Genomic DNA, 24,746 nt, shown 5'->3' with positions numbered 1-24,746 from the left:
CAGATTGAGTATTAGGATAAAGTTCTTCTCTGAAAGAGTGGTAATGCCTTGGAACGGGCTGCCCAGAAAGGTGGTGAAGTCACCATTCCTAGAGGTGTTCAAGAGCCATGGAGATGTGGCACTGAGGGAAATGTTTAGTGGGCATGGTTGGGATGAGTTGGTGGACTGGATGATCTTAGAGATCTTTTCCAACCTTAATGATTCTGTGATTCTCTTTTCACTATAATTCTTTTGCTGCTTTTCCTTGTATGTCATGATGGAGGAATAAATCTTGTTTCTTTTTTATATTTAATTTTCAGTGTACCTGGGTGTGACAAATTTGGATACGTATCAAGTCCGCATGACTAGTCTCTGTACTCAGTGGCAGCTTCACAGACATGCTACTGCATACAGAGTAGTTATAGAATCACTTGTGGGTGAGTTACTGAATCATTAGATATGAATTTACAGCCTAAACCAGAAGGATGAATTGCATGAGCTAAGAAATTGTGTGTGATCAGATTTGTAGACTCATTCCCAAAAGAATGGAAATGATGAGCAGATGAAAGAGTTGTCTTCACATTGAAAGTTTCAGGAGTAGGAGTAGCATTTCCATCCTTTTATATCAAATAGATGTTAAGTTGTCCTTTTCTTTGGTTGGAATTTTTTATTTACCAATAGAAGAAAGATGATTACATGAGATGTTCATGGTTGTGAGGAATAAAAGATGGGTAAAAAAATGAACAGAATACGTTTAAAATTGTGAATAAACCCATTAGTGATTGCAGTGATTAGGGGAGGACAGTGAAGTAAGGGAGAGCCCTTACTTCACCCCTCAGTGAATCCATAGAATCATAGTGTATCCTGATTTGGATAATATCCACAAGGATTGAGTCCAGCTCCACGCAGGAACACCCAAAATTCAAACCTGATGCCTGAGAGCATTGTTTAAATGCTTCTTGGGTTCCAGCAGGCTTGCTGCCATGACTGCTGCACTCGAGGAGCATGTTCCAATGCCCAGCCAGAAAAGACTGTGCTCAGTGTTGGAGCAGGGTCCGGTTTTGTCTGATCTCATTGAGCTGATTGTTAATTATACCTCATAGTAATGTGACTCATCTAACATGAGTTAGATAAGCATGAGATATTTTTATGTGGCAACATGTGGTTGATGCTTGTAGCACAAATTATACAGACATTTATGTCTCTTCTTTTTCACTGTGATTCACAGGTGTAGCCAGAAGAGCTTTTAGGAAGTCACATTTTGTGCAGTCATTCTCTTATCCCCAGTATATATCTTTTGAGTGGTGACAAATTAGAAGTTTGGATAACCTGGGAGAAGCGTAGTTAATTACATTTAATGACATTTATCAAAGGTATCTTGAAAAGTAATACTAATTTGATCATAAAAGATTAATGACTTTCTGTGCAGCAGTCTTTGCTGGTAAAAGACTACACATATTTCCTATCTAGCTAGTATTCTACATTTTTGGTACCTTGTTCCTCATCTTGTAGAACTCCCAGAATTATTTTATGTGAGACAACAGAACTTAAGTATGAGCAGAATAAGCTTAAGTGTGAACAAGTGCTTTGTATTGACCTCTGTCATGGAGAGTTTTGATAGTCAGGTAGGGTATTTGACTCATTCCGAAAGTCATCATTTATTTTCATACTAATCTAACACCTCCTGACAAGCAAATGTTTTTTCCTTGGCAGTGAATGGTTAGCATTTTGTGTTTATATTCTGTAGAATGTGAGATCAGTTACTTATATTTTGCTGTAATTCTTTCTGGTACAAATTATAAATTTTGCTGACAGCTTGTTATTATTGAAATACTCCATGTGCTATTTGCAGTACGCAGGCTTTTTTCCACTGTGAGCTTGCTCCCCAGTTCAGAATTTAATAGACTTTATCTGAAAATCCTGTAAAACTCTCTTTCTTAACCAACATTTAAAGTGGTTACTGCTGGAAGCTGGAGTACAATGTGTACTTCAGTCTCTCACAATTACTAAGAACGTTATATAGACTCTTGAGAACCAGAGGCATAGACAAAGGATGCCATGGAATTGCATAACTCAACAATTCCTCATTAGACTGATAATTTAGGACCAGATCCAAAGCCCATTGATGACAGTGTTAGTGTTTTTGTTAACTTCAATGAAAGGGGCAAAATTCATCATTTTTCCTGCAGATGTCTGACATAGCCTTCAACTGCTACTTTATACAAAGGATGTGTCAAGAAATGTCCCCCATAGATCACTGCAGAGAGGTGAATATCAAAAAATAAGGCAGCATATGGTTTATAAGTTTCTGTCAACTACTTGCCCTTTGTTGGCTGTCAAGTTCCATTCTAATTTCAGACTTCTGTTATGTTTTTTGGTAAAACTGCAATGAAAACTGTGTTTTAATGATTTCTTCTTTTTTTAATTCCAGATGGGAAAAAACAAGAGGTAAATCTTGGTGGAGGGACACCCAGACATTGCTTCTTTGAGCTAATGCCTGGAACTGAATATAAAATCAGTGTCCATGCACAGCTTCAAGAGATAGAGGGCCCTGCTGTAAGCATCATGGAGACAACATGTGAGTAAAGCAGATATGAGTTCAGCCAGCAGCAGTATTGCTTGTTTCTTCTACTTTTTTTTGATTGCCTACAAACGTGCTATTCCTATGTAGTTTCCTTTAGCTGAGGTTTCTTTTTATTTACTACATTGTGACTCCTCCACAGAAGTACACAAAAGGCTGCTTTCTCCAGAGGATTCTTACTCTTCTGTTTTGTCTCATTTATGAAGTCACATTCCCCAGTTCTGCTGGACTTTTTAATGAGAGTGAAACAGGGATGGTGGGTTAGGAAAAAAAAAAAAAAAAAACCTACAGAAAAATGAAGCAAACAGAGAAGGTTTTATATGCTTCAGTTCTTGTCATTTAGTAAAATTTTCACCACTGCAAATGAGACTTTGGTACCCAATCTACCTATGTACCTGAAAAGAAGGAAAAAGACCATTTTTCTTGTGTTATTTTCAGTAACTTGAGACAAAAGTTCTCTTGCAGCTGTTTCTGAAGTTCGAAATACCATGAAACAAAATATGGGATTAGCATAATTAAGTAAACATATTTTAATGTTACCTTTTCTTCTTCAAGGAGGAAATGTCATCTTCCCTTCTACTTTCAGTCTAGATGATACACTTCTCATGCTATATTACTAAATAGCACAGGACTGTTACCCTTCTTTCATAGTTGATAACATTTATTGCTGTCCTCTACTGTTCACCTGCCCATACTTTGGGTTATATAGGACAAACTTACACAGGTGCATGAGGAATGAGTTTTGTATGCTCTGCAATTCAGGGAAGTTAGTAGGATAAGTTGAGAAGAGGACACTTCTGCCTGTATGTGGATTTCTCATGCAAACAGATTACTGTATCACATCAGAAAAAGACATTGTTTCAAGATGCAGGCTATCTCTGGTGTTGTGAGCCCTGAAACTTGTGGCTCTTTCTAAGTGGAAGCTCCTGGCCTGAGTTCATGGAGGTCCAGGACATCAGTCTCTTTGCACATTTTTCAGAGTCTTGGTCCTTTTTCCTGTTGGAGCCAGTGGAAAAACATCAATTTCAGTGGGAGTAAACATGGGTGTGGACATGGGGCTTGTAATGAGTCCTGTTTGCACTAAACATTCCCAAGGATTGATGTCTTTTGTGAAGGTGTTGTATTTAACTCTGTTTGCTGCCTGTTAAACATCACATATGTTATGGCAAATACTAAGTAGTCTTACTTGCAGGCATAAAGTTTTTATTTCCTCTGTTGCTTCTTACGAAGCAAAAAAGTGCTGTTGAACCAAGGCGTGGAAACTTTTCCTTAGCTACTGATATCAAAGCATGTGGTTATTATATCTGAGAATTCAGCCAAAACTATATCAGTGATCATCATGTATTTAGGTAGGTTTCTGAGAGTCTGTCATTCCAAACCTTATTTTTAGGAGCAGATGAAGACAGAGTAAACAGTTTTCCGTATGGCAATCTTTGCTTAAACTTTGCTGCAAACACTGAAGCCACGGTCCTGCAGAGTTATGCTAGGAACTGCATTTCTAGCTGTAAACATACTAAGGTGTTTCAGAGAATTCAGAAAAATGTGGCTGTGCTTTGCTCTGGATGCAGACACTGGCTTGCTCCTGCACTGTCTTGATGTTTTGGATGGCAGGACTAATCTCTTCTTCCTTTCAGTGTGGGTGGAGATATACTTTCTTGATTAAGGACTAGGTGTTATCAGAAAGGAAAAGAACACTGATGTTTTACGAGATGAGTTAAGGATAATATGTCATAATGGGGCTACCACATGGTCTGCTACACTGGGGAACGTGGAAATGGACAGTTCCTGTTGTATTTCAGCAATCAGTTGTCATTCACACTGAAGTGCACCCACTAACTGCTTTCTAATATTACAGTACTTTTTTAGGTGACCAGTGACACACTCACCTATCTTTCTGTCCAATTGCATTATTAGTTGGTTAAAGATAATGAATTTGGAATGTGGAGATGAGTAGAAAATGCTCTGTTTAATGTAAGTAAAATAGGTTGGGCTTCCCTTTGAAGCATTTTTACATTCCTTTCTTTTATTCTTCAGTACCATTTCCAACTCAGCCACCAACTTCTCCTTCAACAACACCACCACCACCTACAATCCCTCCTGCAAAAGAAGGTAAGTGCTGCATGTGTGGATTTATAATAATTTTGAGATGTTTCATGATTTTCTGCTTCTGATTCTATTTTAGACCCGTGGAGATCACATGTCAGAATGCATTTGCTACGACTAAACTACACTGTTAAGGCAGCTGGCTTAAATTTAATGGGCCAAAAATCTGACATCATTATTACATTGTTGAAATGTACAGAAAGGAGGGTTAGCATCTGTGAGATTTTCTTTTTCCAGAACTCTTAAACCATACATATTCTGCAACGGAAGCAGATATCTGAGGGATAATTAAACTTCTAAAACAGCACTATTTAAAAAAAGATGTCTACTTCAGTTAATGACAAAATTGTTGGCCATGTTCAGGTTCTTTATATGCAGGCTTCCTTTTGTCTATCAGTTGAACATGTAGTGTCTTGTACAGAGTCACCTGAGTGCTTCTGTGAGGGGGATCATTGTTGTTGGAAACCAAGGATAAGATCTGTTTACATCAATTGAGAATTTAATCCCTAAGTACAGGAAAAAGAGCATTCTATTTTTATTTTTTTTTTATTATTAGTCAAGACATAATCAGCAGAAAACTAAACACAAATATTTATCTTTCTATCCCATTCTCTGGATTTAGAAGAATTATTTTCAAGATGAAATATGCTAAAAAAACTAAACTTGCTATGTTCTGACCCTCAGCAATAGAATTGGGTTCTGATGTGCTCTGAAGCTTTCCAGATCCTATGAAAGAGTGCACAACTCATGTGAGAATGTATAAAGCTCTGCATGCTATTTTGCATAAGAACATGCTAACATAAGATGATTTGGGGAAACCTGCACTGCTCCTACAGTTAACTACTGTTAAGAGGAGGAGCTAAGGTGTGGGCAAGATTCTACAGAGAACCTCGACAGTGGAGTACTATTGCTATGTCATGCAAAGTGCATGTGTGACTTTATTTAGTAGCCTAAATAAAAATTGAAGTGGCTACCTAGGTTTAAATAACTGTTATTGCCTTAAAGTGTCTTCTATCAGGGCAGATCATTCACCTCTTGCAGAGCTTAGCTGGTACTGCACTTACACTGAAATCAATACCAGCAGGTCACTTTCCTAAAGCATTATTAACATTTAAAAAGGACTTTTCACGACAGTTATATTTTCTGAAGTGATTTTTGAAATTTTCAGAGGAGTTGAGATACTGCTTTACTTCCGGAATACTTGTTTTTTTTTTTCTCCTCAGTATGCAAAGCAGCCAAAGCTGATCTGGTGTTCCTGGTGGATGGGTCATGGAGTATTGGAGATGACAATTTCAATAAAATAATAAGCTTTCTGTATAGCACTGTTGGAGCTTTGGATAAGATTGGCCCTGATGGAACACAGGTAATCAACATTTGGAGACAGACGGGGTACCAGAAGTAAAATGAATCAAAATGTTATTGACAGAATTTCACAGTTATATAGAATATATAATCTGCTTAATGGCAGAAATAATTTTAATGTCTTATTTTGCACATTATATGGTAAAATTCATGGTATTAATTTTGCAAGCTTGAAGTATCACATCAGTCACCTCTGAATCAGTCTAATGAGGTTTGTTTTGTTAATATTGTTGCATAAGTATTCACTGTGGTGGTTATATCTAAATAAGATAGAAATGGTGTTGATAAGGAAAATGAAAGGTTCATTTAGTTCATTTATTGCTTGTGATGCTTCCGAATCTGGCACTCATGCTTAGTTTAAGGATGAGAGCAGCTTCTTTCACCTCAAGATCACCATTTAGAGAATATGAAGTTTAATATGTTCTGTGTGTTGTAGAGGTTTAATATACAGTTTTGAAATACAAAGTCTTGACACAAGTAACAGCATATATCAGAACGTATTCTTGCACGTTTCTATTGCTTGCTTCAGTGTTGCTGCCCAGCTCTAAGTTGCTTTTGTGCAGCTATTCATTCATGGAGATTGAATAAAGTCCTTGTAGTTCTGTGTGCTAGTAACTGTACACGTGTGAGTAACTGTACTTGTGTGAGCATCTGTAAGTAGGATTTTACTTTTGGGCTGGATTGAGAGTACTTTTGCCAAAGTGGGTGTTACTTTTCTCATTCTGTTTGTTGCAAAATGAAAACAGAAAGTATTAAGTGGTTGCCAGAGATTTGGAGAGTAAACTTTATTTTTTGAGTCCTTTTTAAAAGAAGAAAGTTCTGGCTTCCATTTAAGGATGAAGCAAAATTACATGATAAATCCTTGTTTTAAATGCTCTAATTCACTTGCCTTTTGCTTATATGCACTGGATGGTGCTCTAATAATAAACACATCTTCTGTATGCACAGGTGGCAATAATTCAATTCAGTGATGATCCCAGGACAGAATTTAAATTGAATGCGTACAAAACAAAAGAGACTCTTCTTGAGGCTATTCAGCGAATAGCCTACAAAGGAGGAAATACAAAAACAGGTGAGAAAGGTCATGATTATGATGCAGATTTTGTCCCTGCTTCTCTCTGTAAAGCATTTAGCCTCAGTAACTGTGGTGAAACACTAGAACAGGTTGCCTAGATAGTGGTGGAATGGCCTGTCCCTGGAAGACATTCAAGGTCAGGCTGGACCGGGCTCTGAGCAACGCGATCTAGCTGTAGATATCCCTGTTCATTGCAGAGGAGTTGAACTAGATGATCTTTAAGGGCCACTTCTGACTCAAAAGATTCTAGGATTCTGTTTTATTTTCCATTTGCTAAATGGTTTAAGACATTAGGGTACAAGCAGTGAGATGAGAAGTTGGGCTTTGAAGTTAAAAAGCTTACAGTTTACACCCTTCACCTTCTACTGCTGAGTATGCACCCCTCTGCCCAACAGAGATAAACAGTCAGGGAGGGAGGGAGGACAAGAGGAGAGAGTTGAGCAGAAATAAATGGCTTTTGAGATTGTGGAAGATGAAATCAACTTAGCAAGTGGAAAAGTGTGAGGGACGGAGAAGGTGGAAGGGAGCTTGCAGAGAATATTGGGAAATAGTGGGCAAAGTGGAAGGTCTGCTTGGTTATGAGCCAGGACAGTTAAGCCTCAGTGGTATAGTTAAGACTGAGCTGGGACAACAGGTCACTTAAGTGAATGCAGTTACATTTTAGTTACTTTATTTAATTCCCTGATGAGAAGAAATTAAAGATGAGTACTGCAAGGGTTAAAGTTTAAGTTGGAAACCATATGTTTTATTATTCTCAGACTGCACAGAAATTTCTTGCAGCTGTTGCACTGCATCAAATTTCAGTAGTATCAAAATGACACTTTTTCAGTTTACTCAAGAAAATGCTACCATGGTACTTTCTGTTGTTAACTGGATGTGCCCCTACAAACCAGAAAGGGAATTTATTGTTATCTCTAACCTGCACCAAATACCCTTTTTCAAAGATGTTCTTCAACTTCACCTTCTGGACTAAAGAAACTGATGACTGAAGCTGTCAAGTTTTCAAAACTTGTGGTCAAAATTAAACTTCTGAATCTCTATTTTAATACCAACAAAATGCACTATTTTACAGACTGCCAAGGACCCAACAACTGCCGAAATCCTTTTACAGCAAAGTCGTCGGCTTACTTCAGTCCCATGATAATTATTCAGGTCTTAAAATATACATCCGGGCAGATATTTTTGAGACAGATCATATGGAGATTTCTCCTTTCTTTGGTATCTAACATATGATATGAAAAGCTACTGGATTCATGTCACAGAGAAAGTATATTCACAATTTTTTCTATTTCAGGCAAAGCCATTAAACATGCGAGAGAAGTCTTGTTTACTGGAGAGGCGGGCATGAGAAAGGGCATTCCAAAGGTTTTGGTTGTCATTACTGATGGGCGGTCACAGGATGATGTGAACAAAGTCTCCAGAGAAATGCAACTAGATGGTAAATTGTGTAGTTTTAAGAACTATTTGTATTTTCCTTTTTTTTCATGAATTGTAACTACTCATATTTAGAGGAAAAAAAAAAAGGGTCAATTTTGTTCCAAAGTGTTTTCCAACTTTAAATAAAACAGCAAACATAGCAGTTAATGAAATTGCTCCCATGGCAAAGAATTTAGAGAACACGATCATATTAATCTGTTCAGTGTATATGAAATGTAGTCTTATGGTTAACAGCAAAAATAACTGTTTTATTTTGTATACAGGAGGTCCTTTGAAGTTCTCCAGTATGTTCTTTTGCTGATTCTCATATGCTCTCATCTTACAATCATTGTTTGTTTGTTTTTTTACACCAATTTTAAACAAAGAGGCATGCAATGTTATGTGCCTGGAGGTAAGAACAGGGTTGGATATGTAGAAATGGCTGAGGTTTGTATTGAAATCCTAAGGACACCAAATGTCACATAGAATGAAGCTAAAGGACAGAAGATACAGGCTCTCATCATTTGGATTTGAGGAGGTCTAAGAGGAAATTAAATATGTGCCTCGTAATTAGTCTTTAGGCTTTGGCAGCTATGAAAATATCAGTGGATACCACTGATTCCTGAAATCCAGTGTAGTCACTGAACTTAGTTGTCTGCTTGCATCATTCTTAGATGATGAATTCAGTGCCTTTTTAAATAACATTTAAACAAACATTTAGAAAATAGGGCATGGATACATTGTTTTAAACAGCAATCAAGAAAACAAAAATGATATTTTACATTAAATTGGTGTCTATGCCTAAACTAAACAAAAAAATGTTTATCTGTTATGTAAGTTTTGCAGTTGTCTCCTATTTATTACTTATATTACCTATTAAACTGTCCATGACTTCCAGAGGAGAAGCTAAATGATGGGGATTCAGCTGCTGACCGGTTGTGTCATCCCAATTACCTTGGACAAATAACCTCCTGTCTTCCGTTTCCTTTTGCATGTGGTCTACTTAAACTTCAGATAAGTACAGACTTATCTGTGATAGAGACTGGCAGGAAGTGGTGCTGCTGTTGGATGGGACGTGAAGATGTTATAATATGTTAAATCTAAGTTTTGTTATGCTAGAAGTTCTGTAGAAGGTAATAAATGTCCTGGGCCTCATTCAAACTTAAATAAAATATTGTTTGACTAGAGTAAATTTGAGCTTGAGATGTACAAGAGCAGTATGTCCATCAACAATATTCAGCTTGATCTAGACAAGATCTTTCTTTATATTTAATTGAAAGGAAAATGTGGAATAACTTTTGCTTAATTTGCTGCTCTTCGAAGATTCAGGATTTGGTTCTCATTTCATTTAAATCTTTGAAGCCCAGCTCAAAGATTAGAATATATATTCATGCAGGTTGCATAGAACAAATTTGATCAGTGCAGTTAAATTACTGATGATGTAAGAATCCATTTTAGTATTCATTCATGAGACAGCAGTAGCTTGAAAATTCTGATTAATATATGGCACAGAACAATATCTGTAGAAGACTCATAGGAAATTAATTTTTGTGCTTTGTATTTCTGATATACTTAATATGTTCTTCCTACACTTTACCTGAAGTGAGTGGAAATATTTATGGGTGATAAAGCATTAAATTAAAAAAGAATTCAAACATATGCTAAAACTTTAAACAATTGTCTAGCCTTTATGTCTTCAAGAGAACACTTAAACATTAAGGTTTAATTAACTTATGAAGTATAAATAGCCAAAAGCAATATTTCACAGAGAATGTATCACCTTTCTTTTTGATCACGTGTGAATTGTCTTGTGTGATTGAACAGTAAGAAAATTTCCATTACTGTATTTAATCAGAAAAGGAGCCAGTGCAAATCTAGCTGTGTTCATATTTCATTTCCGTTCTTTAAATGAATAACTCACAAGAGTGTTCTTTTTTGTTTTACAGGATTCAGCTTTTTTGCTATTGGAGTTGCTGATGCTGATTACTCAGAGTTAGTTAATATTGGCAGCAAGCCCAGTGAAAGACATGTCTTCTTTGTGGATGACTTTGATGCCTTTACAAAGATTGAAGATGAGCTGATTACTTTTGTTTGTGAAACTGCATCAGCAAGTTAGCCATTTGACTTATACTTATTTCTAAAATAAGTGCTAAATACTATGTTGGTTTTTTTTGTAACAATTTCCTGTTAATAGATATTTATGAAAATAGATTTTCTAAATATAATTTCATGCAGATATTGTAACTGTAATGCTATTTCCATAAAAAATAAGGAGATGGAGGTGTTATAATTTCAGTATAATTAGTGGTTGTTTGCTAAAAGGCTAGAATAGATCCATTGGTTGTGGGAGAAAAAAAACGTTTTTTCAGTTTTGAAACAGGCTCAAATTCTTAGAAATCTATCAGAATGCCACAGTTCAGGCTCTTTATGAAAAGCAAGGGGAAGACATTCTGGAAAAACATCTGATGGTTACAGATTGACAATTCACATGGCTCTAGGTGCATGCCCACACCATGTTTTCTGATACATAAGCCAGGAAGTGGGCAGTGCATAGCTGATGTGAATCACGTGTGACTCATAAAAGTATGGGAAACAGGCACTGAACTGGTGAATGCAAGAATGTTGCTTGTGTTCCCTCAGTTCTTTGTTTTTGACCAGTATCTACTTTCTGTGTTAGCGAGAACTTAGAATGTTGAGAATATTCAACAGTAATATTTATTTGTCATTTGTGCTTGTATTCCAAAAGCAATCTCCAAAAGCAAGTGCTGTGGGGTGTCATATTTGACACCTTGCATGTAGACTCACTGCTTTCCTAGGGCACCTTTCCTGGAGGAGATTACTGTGCATTCTTCCCTTCAAGAAGAGAGATAACAGAAAGTTAAACAGTTATTAAATATGTGTGCATATATCTTAAGGACTGTATACAGTACTGGTCTCTCACATGAAGGCTGTGTGTGGAGTTTGAAAAGGTACAGAGAATGCCTGCTAATGTAATTGAACTTGAGGTAGTCTTAGGTTGAAGGGCACAGACAGAGAACTGGGGATGTTTGGTTAAAACATAAAGCAAGATAGACTTTTTTACGCAGCAGGCAGTGAATTTTTGCCACAATTTGTTTTGAAGTCTGGTTCCCAGAAGGATAGAACAAATTCATGGACAAAGTTGTATAAAGGGCTCTTATGTGGAATGTTCAGGGATGTGCCGTTTGACATCTTTACTACAGCCGTTGTGGATTCTGAGGAGCAAAACTGAATGAGTGGAAAGTAGCCAGACTTGCATGCTTTTCCTAGACAGCATCTCCTTTTGCTGCTTTTGAAGATAGAGTACTGAGCTGAGTAGATCATTGTTCTGATCTGATGGGACCACACTTGTATCCTCAAATGTATCCTTTCTTTTCTTTTTTTTTTTTTTTTTTTAGCTTGTCCACTGGTATTTAAAGATGGTGACAACTTTGCAGGTAAGCTATTTTTGTGTTTGGCTTTTGCTTCAGATTTATGAAATTTTTTTTTTGTTACCTACTTTTAACAATATAAGCAATAAAGTAACCTTTACGTTAGCAGCTGTTTTACAGATGGTGATAGGAAACTTGTTGATGCAACTGGCTTTGTCCTTTTTTTCTTTCCTGTAATGTGGTGTTAATTTAATTTAAATTAATAAGATATATATTTTGGTGTCTTCCAGGATTTAAAATGATGGAAATGTTTGGCTTGGTTGAAAAGGAGTTTTCAGCCATTGATGGGGTTTCAATGGAACCTGGTACTTTTAATGTTTACCCATGTTACAGACTGCACAAGGATGCCCTGGTGTCCCAGCCTACAAAGTATGTATTAATTTATAAATATTTGTAAGAACACATGAAGTTAACTGCCCACTGCAGACAATTATTCATTTCGAGGGTTGCTGTTTTTATGTAAGATGAGCAGAGATGCCAGGTCATATCTACGTAATGGTAATTAATAGAGTATTTGGTGTCCAGCGTCAACTGGTTTCCTTCAAAAATAACAGCTAGGAAAAAGTAGATAAACTCAGTGGCTATTTGGGGTTTCCTGTATGGGCCAGTTTCAGGTACATGCAAGTTTGGCATCTAGCAATTTTATGCAGGCTTATATCAGTAGTGGTTTGTAAAAGGTTAATGTCTCACAGAGTACAGAATTATTTTTAGGAAAGGTGTTAATCTAATAACGTTCATCTTCCTACGCTTTGTCTGAAGTGAATGGAAAAGCAGAGAGCTTCTTTGAAGTGTGAGAGTGGGAAGCTGCTTTAGGTGCCTTTCTGATTCAGTCTATGTATGTAATAAATACAGAGGATGATTATTCTCCTTATGCTAAAATGAGTCTCTCTAAGCACTTTACCGTACCTTCCTACACCAGTGAGGGTGTAGTTTTCAGTATCAAGGACTGTGTTCTGGCAGAGGTGTGGAAGAGATAGTAAAAAAAAACCTCCCATAGAACCTACCTTTGGTCCTCAGAGGGGAATTGATGGGAAAATCTTCATTCCTTCTCTCAGCAATGTGTAGGTTATGTTTAATTCCTTCATGTCCAGTTCCCTGATTTGTGTTACATGGCAACAGAAAACAGCAATGGCTTTACTGTATTAAACATGAGAAGAGTTAACACTGTGGCATCTTAGCTGAGACAAACAAGAAAGAATAACACTGTGAAATGGTTTATAAATGTTTTAGTAAATTTTTCTTATTCTTGTTATGTGATTAGCCTGTTGTATCCCAGTTGGAGCCATCCTTCTTGGAGCTGTGTCACATTCTACTTGTTAAGTTTCCTTCTGGCTCTAAACTGAGTGGAGATTAGAACTGCTCACTTCTTTTTCCTTTCCTGCTTCTTTCTGATTGGATCTGCTGCATTTATGTGCTCTTCTCTGACTGCCACCCCAGCCCAATCCAGCCCAATCTTACTACTTTAGGCTTTCAGTCTGTTTTGTGGTTCAGAGAATGCCTTTCTCTTGATGATGTACAGGTATGTCTGAATAATAGTGCTTTTATTTTCTCATGTCATATGTCCGCCAAGTATTGTTAATTCAGTTCACTTTTTTAATTTCTGTATCCCCAAACCTGGTGTTTTCCCCATCTGTTTATTGAATTTTCTTTTGTTGTTTCTTTTATAATGGACATACTTTAAGGCTTTGTTCTTACACCTGTTAAATTATCTCTCTCTTTTCTCTCTGGAGAAAATGTGTAATATAAACTATATCAACTATAGTCATCTACAGACCACTGTGGGGAACGTACACATTGTATATCATATTTAACTCTTTTTCCAGCATGTTTCTTATCGATGCATATTAAAAGTGATGGAAAAACTTTACATGGAAAGGATCATATTTTGGGAAAAGAAATTGATTAAATGAACCTGCCAGGATTCTTTCAGATCCCTTTAGCATGAATTAAGGAATCAAGCTAACTAACATTTTCAAAATACAGGCAGTAATTTCTGGTATTTCTTTTGTCCTATCTTGGAATTTGAGAATGAGAGGTGAAGTTAAATCATAAGTGCTAACTAACAAGCTTCAGGAAATAAAATAACATGCCAGTTTTATATCGTAAGCTTCCTGTATCTTCTGCAAGAATTCTAGGAGATTGTATTTCTGTAAGTATGGTCTCTTTTGACTACATTTTGTTATAAGTTGCCTTTGGAATGTACAAGCTATGTACCCTATGGTTTATAGACCTTTCTGTAACAGTCTCTGTTCATAATTTCTATCCATTAGTGATGTTTGATGGATGTTGATTGACATCGGTTCTTCCAAGCTACTTCCATTTTCATTACCTATTAAACCAGACTTGCAATGAAGATATTGCAAATGGCAATTAATTTATTCTAAAACCTTTTAACTTAATTAATTTCAGGTTCACTTCAATCTGACCTCTGGTTTGATCTTCAAATTTATTTAAAAAAATTAAAATTAATAGCATCTTTGTAAATTTCAAAGGAAAAGATAAACTATCCATTTTCCATGAGCATTCTTTTGATTTAAGACCCGAGAAAACAGCCACAAGTTGCGCCACGGGAGATTTAGATTAGATATAAGGAAAAACTTTACTCTCAGAGAGTGATCAGGCACTGGAATGGCTGCCCAGGGAGGTGGTGGAGTCACTGTCCCTAGCAGTGTTTAAGAGACATCTGGATGAGGAGCTACGAGACATGGTTTAGTGCTTGTGGTAGCAGTGGTGGACAGATGGACTAGATGATCTTGTGGGTCCTTTCCAACCTTGTGATTCTATGATTCTATAATAGTTATCTAGTTGAACAGATTTTGGAAATGCTTACTCATATTGTTACTCACTCTTGATTTCCAAAGACAGATGTAGATTTGTAGAAAATGTGTTAAGTGAACACTTGATATGTAAATCATGAGATTGAATGTTTGTTTTGGTTTTAAAAACTTTACTTATTTTACAGATATTTGCATCCTGAAGGTCTCCCTTCAGACTACACCATTACATTTCTCTTTCGTATACTTCCCGATACACCTCAGGAACCATTTGCTCTTTGGGAGATTTTAAATGAACAATACGAACCACTGGTTGGAGTTATTTTAGATAGTGAGTGTTTTGATTCATGTCTGTGATTTACTCCTTAACTGTATGAAAGGTTCTTTCTTTTACTAGGTTTATTATTGACAATGTTTTTATCTTCTTTTAAAACAACTGCCTGAATCTCTGAAGGTTCTGGTTTCTGGTGGATATTTTATAGATTGAATGTAATTGAGCCTAATTTGGAGTTGGGAGTAAAATTTTGAGTACACTGGTGTAAACTAGGATTAATGACTCTGAAAGTGTTATTGTCATTTTCCCACATAAAATGTTGACTTTCGCACTAGTTCATACCATAAGTAGATTTCAAAATGTCAAACAAAATGGAATTCAATTTTTTTAAACAGTTCTAGAAAAAGCTGTTTGTGAGGTTTTTTTTGTCTGTGTGGCTTTTTTTTTTTTAATATCTTCTCTTAGACAACGGACATCTTTGATCTTTTTTGTTAAATAAAAAATTAACATTTTCAAATAATGCATCAGGCCTTTTCTTTCCCTAACTATGAATTCTTATTCTTCCTCTTGCACAGATGGTGGTAAAACTCTGACTTTCTTTAACTATGACTACAAAGGAGATTTTCAAACTGTGACTTTCGAAGGCCCTGAAATAAGAAAGATATTTTATGGGAGTTTTCATAAGGTTAGTAACGCTAATCGTAAAATAACAATAATAATAATAATAATAAATTTCCATTCATTCTGGATGAGAAATTTTCATGTTTTGCAATCTTCCTTCATGTGATCATCCACCACAAAAAGAAATGTATTTTGCGTGTTCGAAACCATTTACTAAACTTAAGTCTCTTTGCTATATTGAATCAACATTAAACAAATCATCAAATCATTGTTTTGATGATGAAGCTGATGTGGTCAATTTTAATCTCATTCTTTATACCTGTGTTTTAGAGTTGATTAAAAATACCTGCCTTGAGCTGTAGAATGTAGAAATTAATTGGCTTTTGCTTTTAAAGTTCAGGTTGGAAATGTCAACCAAAGTCTAAAGAGAAAGTAAAGCAAAAAAAGCTATCCTTCTCTTGACCACAATTGTTATTTTTAAACATATTTTAAGGGGTAATGATGTGTTGAACTTGTCTTAGCTGTAAGAGATCTTATAACATTATTTCCAAAAGCAGATGAGGTAATGTTGGGATTGTAGCATGTTTGTTGCGAAAGGTATTTTTGTAGTTCAATTTTATTCCTGACTTCTGTATCTTTCTCTTAAAAAAAGAAAGGGGGGACGACAACGATTATGGATTGTGGGATCGTATCCACAGAACTCAATTTCTCTTTAACTACTTTAGACTTCTTTCTTACCTGTGAGAGCAAAATAAGAGATGGTAGGTCAGAGCAGAAGTCTAACAATGACTTTTTAAAAGTCTTGCTTTGGAAGAAGACTTGGGGTTGGAACTACATGATCCTTGAGATCCCTACCAACACAGGTGATTCTGTGATGAATGTGTAAGATCATAGCAAATTTTCCTCTTAAATATTTTCTACATTTTGAATGATGATCCTTGTTATATGAGTTTGAAAGATGGGAGACCAAACTCAGTGCTCCGGCTGAGCCCAGAGCAAGGCAGTTGCAGGAGTCCTTCATGGATTTCTCTCCTCCACCTTGGGTTCTGAACTTCACGTAGTATACTATTAGGAGCAGATACTGCATTTTTACCAGCTCTTCATCTGGACTCTCCCATGCCAAAAAATTTATATTTCTTTTGCATAACAGAGTTTTGCCAGTGACAGGACAATTGTGACAAGGATTGTTCTCTCTGTTGGGGATGTTTTTGCTCATCAGTCATGGAGAGCAGAGTGCAAGGCAAGGCAGAAGGAAGAAAGTTTATATGCTCAGCTTTTCTGTAATGCACTTGATGAGATTTAATATTTTTTCAGTGTAAAAGCTTCACAGGTTTTCCTTTGAGGTGATGTATAATATACGGAGTAACTTTTACTGCTTAGTTTTGGCTTTGCAAGCAGCTATAAAGGTGAAATCCAATACTATGTAGAAGAATCATACAGGGCCCAAGAAATACTACTGACTACATAAATCAAAGGTTCTAAGAGCTCTCAGTGATGTATGAACCTTATGCAGTTCTTTTGTCAGTGGTAAATTATTTTCTCCTGAGTAAATTAGGGAAGTTGCCAGTTTTTACACAGATGTTCCTTAAGCAGAGAAATAAGCTAAATTCATTAAGCAGATTAGAATCATGGAGTAATTCAGGTTGGAAAGGACCTCTAGAGGCCATGTACTTTAGTTACTATGGATTAGTCTCCGTTCTGTTAGCAAACATGAAATGAGGAACTCATTTCAAAAGATGCCCAGCACATTAATATGTTATATGTGCTCCTTTGCTATGTTAAAGCTTATTTTCTTTTCTTTAGCTGCATGTTGTTATCAGCAAGACTACAGCCAAAATAATTATTGACTGCAAAGAAGCAGGTGAGAAGACCATTAATGCAGCAGGGAACATTAGTTCTGATGGCATAGAAGTGCTGGGAAGAATGGTCAGATCCAGAGGACCAAGAGACAACTCTGCACCAGTGAGTAGAATAAGAACAATTTTTTAAACCATTTGAAAATCCTAAAAACAAGCATTTGGGATCTTTGCACTTTAAGTTGAAGCAGAATGAACTTGTATTTGAAACAGAAGAACTCCATAATTTCAGAAATTCTGCCTTAGTATATCTATTTCTTAATGACTTTAATATCTAAATACTAAGATATTTAAAAATGAGAAAGATTCTCCCCAAATTATGTCTTTAATTCCTCTGAAATTGTTATCCTAGAAACAATAATTAGTCTTTTTTTTTTTTTTTTGCATAGCAACTCATGGAATTCTTTTCATTTTGCCTTAGTTAACTTCAAGTTTTGTTTGTTCTTTTAGGTAGATTTAGTTGCTGAGGGAGAACTGCCAGGCTGGTGAGAATCTTGGGAAGGCTTCTTTGCTGAGCAACATTGTTTCTTTGAACTTTGTTGACTCTAGAGAGAGGTTAGCATAGAATGTGAACCTTGAACTGAAGGCTTGATCTGAATAGGAATGAAGTTTCAAAAACGTATTGACTTGTTATTATATGCAAGTGCTCTTCTAGTCAAAAATGAGCCCTCAAAATACCTCTCTGTGCACAGAAAAAAAGAGCCCTTAGTGCTCAAACTTGCAGATAATAATTATATCAAGTCTGTAAAGACAATTATACAGAGAAACTTTTGTAGTCACTTCCCAATAGAAACAGAAAAAAGGCAAACTTAGAAAAACTTGGAATTAAAGAAGGCTTTGTAAAGAGAAGTGGAAAGAAATTGTGTCTTTTGTTAGAACACAGGAATCTATAAAAGATAATTTGGATTACCCACTCACTGAAAAATTTGGTTTTGTTCACATGAACAGCAAAGCTTACGTAAGACTAAAAATGTGTAGCTGAAGATGTAATTTCTTTACTCTGTGCAGCTGTGGATGCCTTGAAGTTTTACTAAGTTACAGGCAGGTCAAGAAAGCATACAAATAATATTCTTTAAAATCTCAGTTCTGCACGTTGTATTCATCCTGAATAGAACTTGTGTGGATGGTCATATTTAAGACCAGAATGAAGTAGTATCTTCTTCAAAAATTAGAGGACATCAAAGGAAATTAGTAGGAGTAGTAGTAGGAGAGTGGCCCTTCACACAACAGGTACTTAGCAGTGCTGCTGATTTATGTAGAATTTTGTGTATGCCAAATATTTATGATTTTGGAGATGTCTTGATAAATTAGCGGAAAGGAAAGAATGGAGGTTACTAATTGTGAAGAAAAAAAAGCAGATCTGGGTCAGGGAATGCCTGATCTGAATGTGGGAAGATAGTAGACTGTATGGGAGGCTTAGATCTTTGTGCTTCATTGGATTTCACGTGTTCCACTGTTGAGAATGGAGTATTGGGATTTAGTCTGTCCAAGTAGCTTTACAGTTTTAAGGGGCTTATAAAGCCATGTGTATAACAGAAATAAAAATTTTGAAATCCTGGTGGATGACAGGTTGGCCATGAGCCAGCAGTGTGCCCTTGTGGCCAAAAAGGCCAATGGCATCCTGGGGTGCATTAAAAAGAGCGTGTCCAGCAGGTTGAGGGAGGTGATCCTCCCCCTCTACTCTGCCCTGGTGAGGCCTCATCTGGAGTACTGTGTCCAGTTCTGGGCTCCCCAGTACAAAAAAGACAAGGATCTCTTGGAAAGAGTCCAGCGGAGGGCCACAAAGATGGTGAAGAGCCTGGAGCATCTCTCCTACGAGGAAAGGCTGAGTGATCTGGGTCTGTTCAGCCTTGAGAAAAGAAGACTGAGAGGGGACCTGATCCAGGTCTATAAATATCTAAGGTGTGGGGGGCAGAATGGCGAGGCCGGACTCTTTTCAGTGGTGAGTGGAGACAGGACAAGGGGAAACGGCCGGAAACTGCAGCATAGGAAGTTCTGCACAAATGTGCACAAGAACTTCTTTACAGTGAGGTGACGGAGCACTGGAACAGGCTGCCCAGGGAGGTGGTGGAGTCTCCTTCTCTGGAGATGTTCAAGACCTGCCTGGATGCCTACCTGTGCGACCTGCTGTAGGGAACCTGCTTTGGCAGGGGGTTGGACTCGATGATCTCTGGAGGTCCCTTCCAACCCCTACAATTCTGTGATTCTGTGATTCTGTGAAAATTGTTTTAATTTGATATGAAAATTGGAATTTTTGGGTAGTTCAGTGCTTGCTTCAGACCATATCTACATAGAATAGTTTAACATTTTTAGAATGGTTTTAGTGTGTTTTTTTAATCAATAAAAGCCAATATAACTCAAGCCAACAAGATAACATGAATGTTGAAGTTCTGAATGCTGTTTCTCACAGTATCCTCCGGACAAAATGTCCAGCAGCACATTCATAACGTGATGGGTGAATAATTGGCTGGTGAGGCTCAAAGGGGTTATAAGAAATAGAGTTACATCTGGCTGGAGTCCAGTCAGTACTGGAATTGTGCAGAGCTCCACTTTAGGGACAGTTCTCTTTAAAGTTCACTTTAATGTTTTCATAAATGACATGAACATAGGACTTGAATGTATGCAAAGTCAGGTTGCAGGTGATACTAAATTGGGAGGAACTGCTGACTCCCTCAAAGGTTGAGAGGCCTTAACAAATTGAAGGGGTGGGCAATCATCAATTACATGATGTTTAATAAGAGCAAGTTCTATATTCTGCATCTGGGATAGGACAGCCCTGGATATATGTACAGACTGGGGGATAAGAGGCTGGAGAGCAGTCTTCTAGGACCAGAACTGGGAGTTCTGGTTGACAACAAGTGAAATACTAGTCAGTGGTGTGCCTTGGCAGCCAGAAGGGCCAACTGTGGCATGGAGTGCATGAGGCCAGCCAGGACTCTGCTCTGCACTGGTGCAGCCTCACCTCGAACACTGTGTCATGTTTTGGATGCCACAATAGATAAAGGACGCGAAACTAATAGAGGAAGTCCAAAGAAGTGCTATAAAGATGGTGAAGGATCTTGAGGGGAAGATGTATGGGGAGCACCTGAAGTTACCTGGTTTGTTCAGCCCAGAGCAGAGGGGTGGAGTGGAGGCTTCATGGCAGCTTACAGCTCCTCACAAGGGGAGCAAAGGGGCGATGCTGATCTCTGCTCTATGGTGATAGTGATAAGACCCAAGGGAATGGCATGGAGCTGTGTTAGGAGAGGGTCAGGTTATGTACTGTGAAAAGGTTCTTCACCAGAGGGTGGTCAGGCACTGGCACATGCTCCCCAGGACAATGGTTGTAGCACTAAGCCTCCTGGAGTTCAGAAAGCATTTGGACATGGCTCTCCAAAATAAGGTTTGATTTTCATGTGGTCCTGTGTGAATCCAGAAGCTGGACTTGGTTATAGTTGTGAATCCCTTCCAAGTCAAGATATTCTGTAATTTGTCAAACAATTTTGAGGGAATATACTCAAATAAGAGTTTTTTTGTCCCACTGATGAGTGTGGTATGCTACAGTTCAATGAACAGACACACATTTATCTGAGACAGACTGAACAGAAAGGGAATTAGGCTAGACATGCATAGCCCTTTCAACAGCCCTTAACAGTGGGACGTGTCTGAGTTAGAAGTTCCAAACAGCTAGAGAAGAGAAACCTAACCTTGACAAGAAGTAAATACTGTTCTTTATTACTTCAGTGGGATTGAATGAAAAGTCTGGCTTTAAAACAGTTTACAAATCACAACTTTTTTTCTTTACTCATGCTTCCTTTTCATCAGTATTTGTCTTCTTTTACCTCCATGTGTGTGTGATGCTAAAAGAATTAAGATTTGATGTTTTCTACTGTTGGGAATGCTTTGCAGAACTGTAGCCTGATCAGATAAAGATGAGTAGACTTTTCTGTATTACTGACTTTGCTTACAGTATTGGAGATCTAGAAAGCAAAATTTATATGAATACTCAGAATTATGAGTAAAGGGCTGATGGTAGCAAAGAAAGCTTTGTTGAGTTATTTAGCTTGAGTCAGAGCAACCCACGTAATATTTTAAAATAGGAGTACTGAGTCATTCAACATTTGAATGGTGAATACAACAATTCAGACAATGTCTATTTGCTCTTTATTTTACACCAACATATTCTATCACTATGGATCTCTGGACTGTTTAATCCAATATATGAATGTGTATATGCTCCTGTGTAGGACTGCATAAATTTAACCAGTAATGTCAGACTTCCATTGTTTAGGATAAAAGAGTAGCTTGGGACAGACTGATTTATGGAAAAAGTGGAAATACTGCTTACGTCTGACCCTGAAATGATTTCTGCACAACCAGCTGAGGTGCTTCTGCAGTCCTTTTCAGAGATGTCTGATTTGCATAAGTGTAGTTCCATGTAAATATCCAAGGTCATCCTGAGTTAAGCAAATGAATGAGTCTTCCTGGAATTAGTAGCCCTGAGATGTGTAATGGAGAGATGTCTAAGTGGCTCCACATGGAGCCAGCATGGATTTGAAACAGCCGGGGACACAGAACTGTTTGACTCAGGCTAGACCTTTGTGGACCCAACCCAAATGTTCAGAACTTCCCTACATGCTGCACTTCAACAGTTAATCTGCTGCAAATAAGGAGAAATCCTATGTATGTGAAAGTATTCCTTTGTTTAAAATACAGTAGTTGACTTACTTAAGAAAAAAATGAAGCAAAGGTACCCATTTCTATTTTAACACCTTTAGAAGCAATGAAGTTTTAAAGCTTTTCAAATCCTTAGCTTCATTGCTCTGTTCCAGTTTTAAGATAATGCTGCCGAAAATAATGATTTACAATTACTTAAATGAAAATAATAGCAAAACTAAAGATCATTCTTCTATCTCTAGCCATTCCTCAATATTTTTAACATGTGGGGCTGATTTAATGGGGTGTTCTGTTCTGTTCCCTTCTCTATTCAGTATGCAAGTAAATGAGGCATGGAGAAAGAACAGAAATAGAAACTGAGTAAAGCTTCATCTCTCTAGACCCATTTTTTATTCAGATCAAGGCTGTAATGGAGACACTTGGTTTTACCATTGAGTCCTATTTGGTATATTGTTTCTGACTACCTAGCAGCTGTAATTTTTACCAAATGTTTGTGTTCCTGTAGATTAGATTCTTGTCCATAGCATGTTCCCAGACATGAGATGGGAATTTTTCTTTCTGACCACAGTTGTCGAGCAGCAAGCTTTTCATTCGTAGCTTTTCATTGCCTGAGGATAATATGGATAAAAGCAGGCACATTCTAAAATAAAGTAGAACTGGAGAAATTGATAAATATTATCTGTGGCTCAGTTCCGGTGTAAGTAGTATGCTACAGGAGATCTTGTTCCAGATAAAGTCCAAGCACCAGACAAGTGGAATATTTTGAGGAGTTGAGCTCTCTTACACCTGTCTCTTGGTGCCTCCTTTGCTGGAACAAAGCATTGGAAGCACCATTGGACAAAAGCAGGAACTGGGTTGGGGAGGTGAAGACAATCAAATGCCTACAGCATTTCACATTGAACAGCTTTGCTCAGTCAGTATCATATCTGATAGTTGGACATGTTGATTAGAACATAAGCCTTTTTAGAGTTAGCTGTTCTAAGTTGATGGCCGTTTCTCTGTCTAGACTGAGTACTTGAGTGAAGGTAGCTTTTCTTGCTGATGGCTCTGTTTTGTGCTGATCTTACAACTAACAATCATCTTGTATATCATCCTTGTTTTGAAACAGTTGCAATTGCAGATGTTTGACATTGTTTGTGCTACCTCATGGGCCAATCGAGACAAATGCTGTGAGCTTCCTGGCTTGGTAAGAAATTTATTTCATTAACTGTACAATTTACTTCTTTTCTTCCTTTTATTGAGGCAAATGTTTTAAAGGAAATATTTGGTTGAGTGTTTTCAAAAAGGTCCAGGTGTACTTGGATTACTTGTCCTACCGAAAGGACAAAAGTATTTCTAAATCAAGTAAGCTGTTTTAAGGCACCTCTGTATCATTATTTTTCAATTTATAAAATTCTTACTTCTGAATAAAAGTTTTGTACGTAAGTCTCATCCAGTCTTGATCTTTCCTTAGAGAGATGAGGAAAATTGCCCTGCCCTTCCTCATGCCTGTTCCTGTTCAGAAGCTAATAAGGGTCCCCTGGGACCTCCAGGACCACCGGTAAGACTTCATTCAGGTTTTTAGCCAACTGTACCAAGTTGTCCATGTGCCACCGTTATTCCAATGTAAACATACTGAAATCGTGTAACTAATAAGATTAAATTAATTTCAAGTATCTTTAAAGTGGTACATTGACATTCTATTTAGAGTAAAGAAAAAAACCCAACAACTTGTCACTCAGTCAGATTTCTAAAAGTTAAGGAGAAGGCCCAAAGCATTTAGGGAATTGGAAGTTTTTCTCGCTTGAGAGTGAATGATGAGATATGCAATCCTAAAACTTCCATGTACTTTGTGATGTTACTTTGCTAGTGTTCCTCTAAGCATTTACTGTGTGAATGTTCAGCAGGGTGTTTTATGTTTCTTATATAACAGGTGGAACTAGATAGTCTTATCTAGAAGACAAATATTTTACTTTCCAACTCAGCGTAGTATCTTAGGAAGACGGAATAAATTGTTCTTTCTCCTAGCTTATGGAAGAACTCAAAGAATGGATCAGACCAGACAACTGAGATGTGGGTGGTCTGAATTCAGAAAACTCAATCTCACATCGCATGGCTGATTTTTGTCAGTTTAGAAAAGTTGTAGGCTCTATTTGCAGTAACATATTACTGGGTTAGTGTAAGATAATTGTAACTAGGAGTTTGTAGAACATTCATGTGTTTTTTCTTTCACAAACAGATTACTCTGATTGGCATCTTAGGGCTGCTTGCTAAACTAGCTTGACATAAGGCCCTCTTATGAACAAATTTGATCTTCATGTTTCTCTGCTCATAGTGTTCTGAATGATATAAGAGCATGTTTTGAAGGGAAAGAGTCGGTGAAGAATGTAAAGAATTATAAATGTTTTGAAAAGATTTTGAAGTACACAAATTACGTGAGATCGACAATTCAGACATTACATTTTTTCTGCAAGAGCTGTTCTTCAAGCTTTAGGTACAAAAGCTTGAAAAAGGAACTTAAAAGGAGAAGATTCACTGAAGATGTGTGTTTTGAACAAGGAAAAAATTACTGTGTTCTCCTATTTGAGTACAGGTTATGAGTCAAGTATGGATTAAAGTAT

At 37.1% G+C, this 24,746-nt stretch overlaps 1 protein-coding gene across 7 annotated transcripts in view; it reads left to right on the top strand.

Moving 5' to 3' along the window:
* Window positions 1–24,746, top strand: part of COL14A1 (collagen type XIV alpha 1 chain) — a 117,960-nt gene that overhangs the window by 59,725 nt on the left and 33,489 nt on the right. For all 7 annotated transcript variants that reach the window (XM_042833376.1, XM_042833357.1, XM_042833367.1 and 4 more), the window contains 14 exons: window positions 300–416; window positions 2,411–2,557; window positions 4,595–4,669; window positions 5,887–6,026; window positions 6,974–7,097; window positions 8,395–8,538; window positions 10,463–10,627; window positions 11,933–11,971; window positions 12,196–12,334; window positions 14,928–15,070; window positions 15,589–15,698; window positions 17,438–17,596; window positions 23,255–23,332; window positions 23,600–23,686. In XM_042833376.1, the coding sequence (XP_042689310.1) occupies window positions 300–416; window positions 2,411–2,557; window positions 4,595–4,669; window positions 5,887–6,026; window positions 6,974–7,097; window positions 8,395–8,538; window positions 10,463–10,627; window positions 11,933–11,971; window positions 12,196–12,334; window positions 14,928–15,070; window positions 15,589–15,698; window positions 17,438–17,596; window positions 23,255–23,332; window positions 23,600–23,686 (1,667 nt within the window). The remainder of the gene's footprint in view (window positions 1–299; window positions 417–2,410; window positions 2,558–4,594; window positions 4,670–5,886; window positions 6,027–6,973; window positions 7,098–8,394; window positions 8,539–10,462; window positions 10,628–11,932; window positions 11,972–12,195; window positions 12,335–14,927; window positions 15,071–15,588; window positions 15,699–17,437; window positions 17,597–23,254; window positions 23,333–23,599; window positions 23,687–24,746) is intronic.

The sequence above is a fragment of the Centrocercus urophasianus genome, unplaced genomic scaffold (genome assembly GCF_019232065.1).
Source record: "Centrocercus urophasianus isolate 14NV4802_14NV808 unplaced genomic scaffold, USGS_Curo_1.0 seq_11, whole genome shotgun sequence".
In the NCBI taxonomy this organism is placed as follows: Eukaryota; Metazoa; Chordata; class Aves; order Galliformes; family Phasianidae; genus Centrocercus; species Centrocercus urophasianus.
This window is presented reverse-complemented; position numbering and strand designations above follow the sequence as displayed.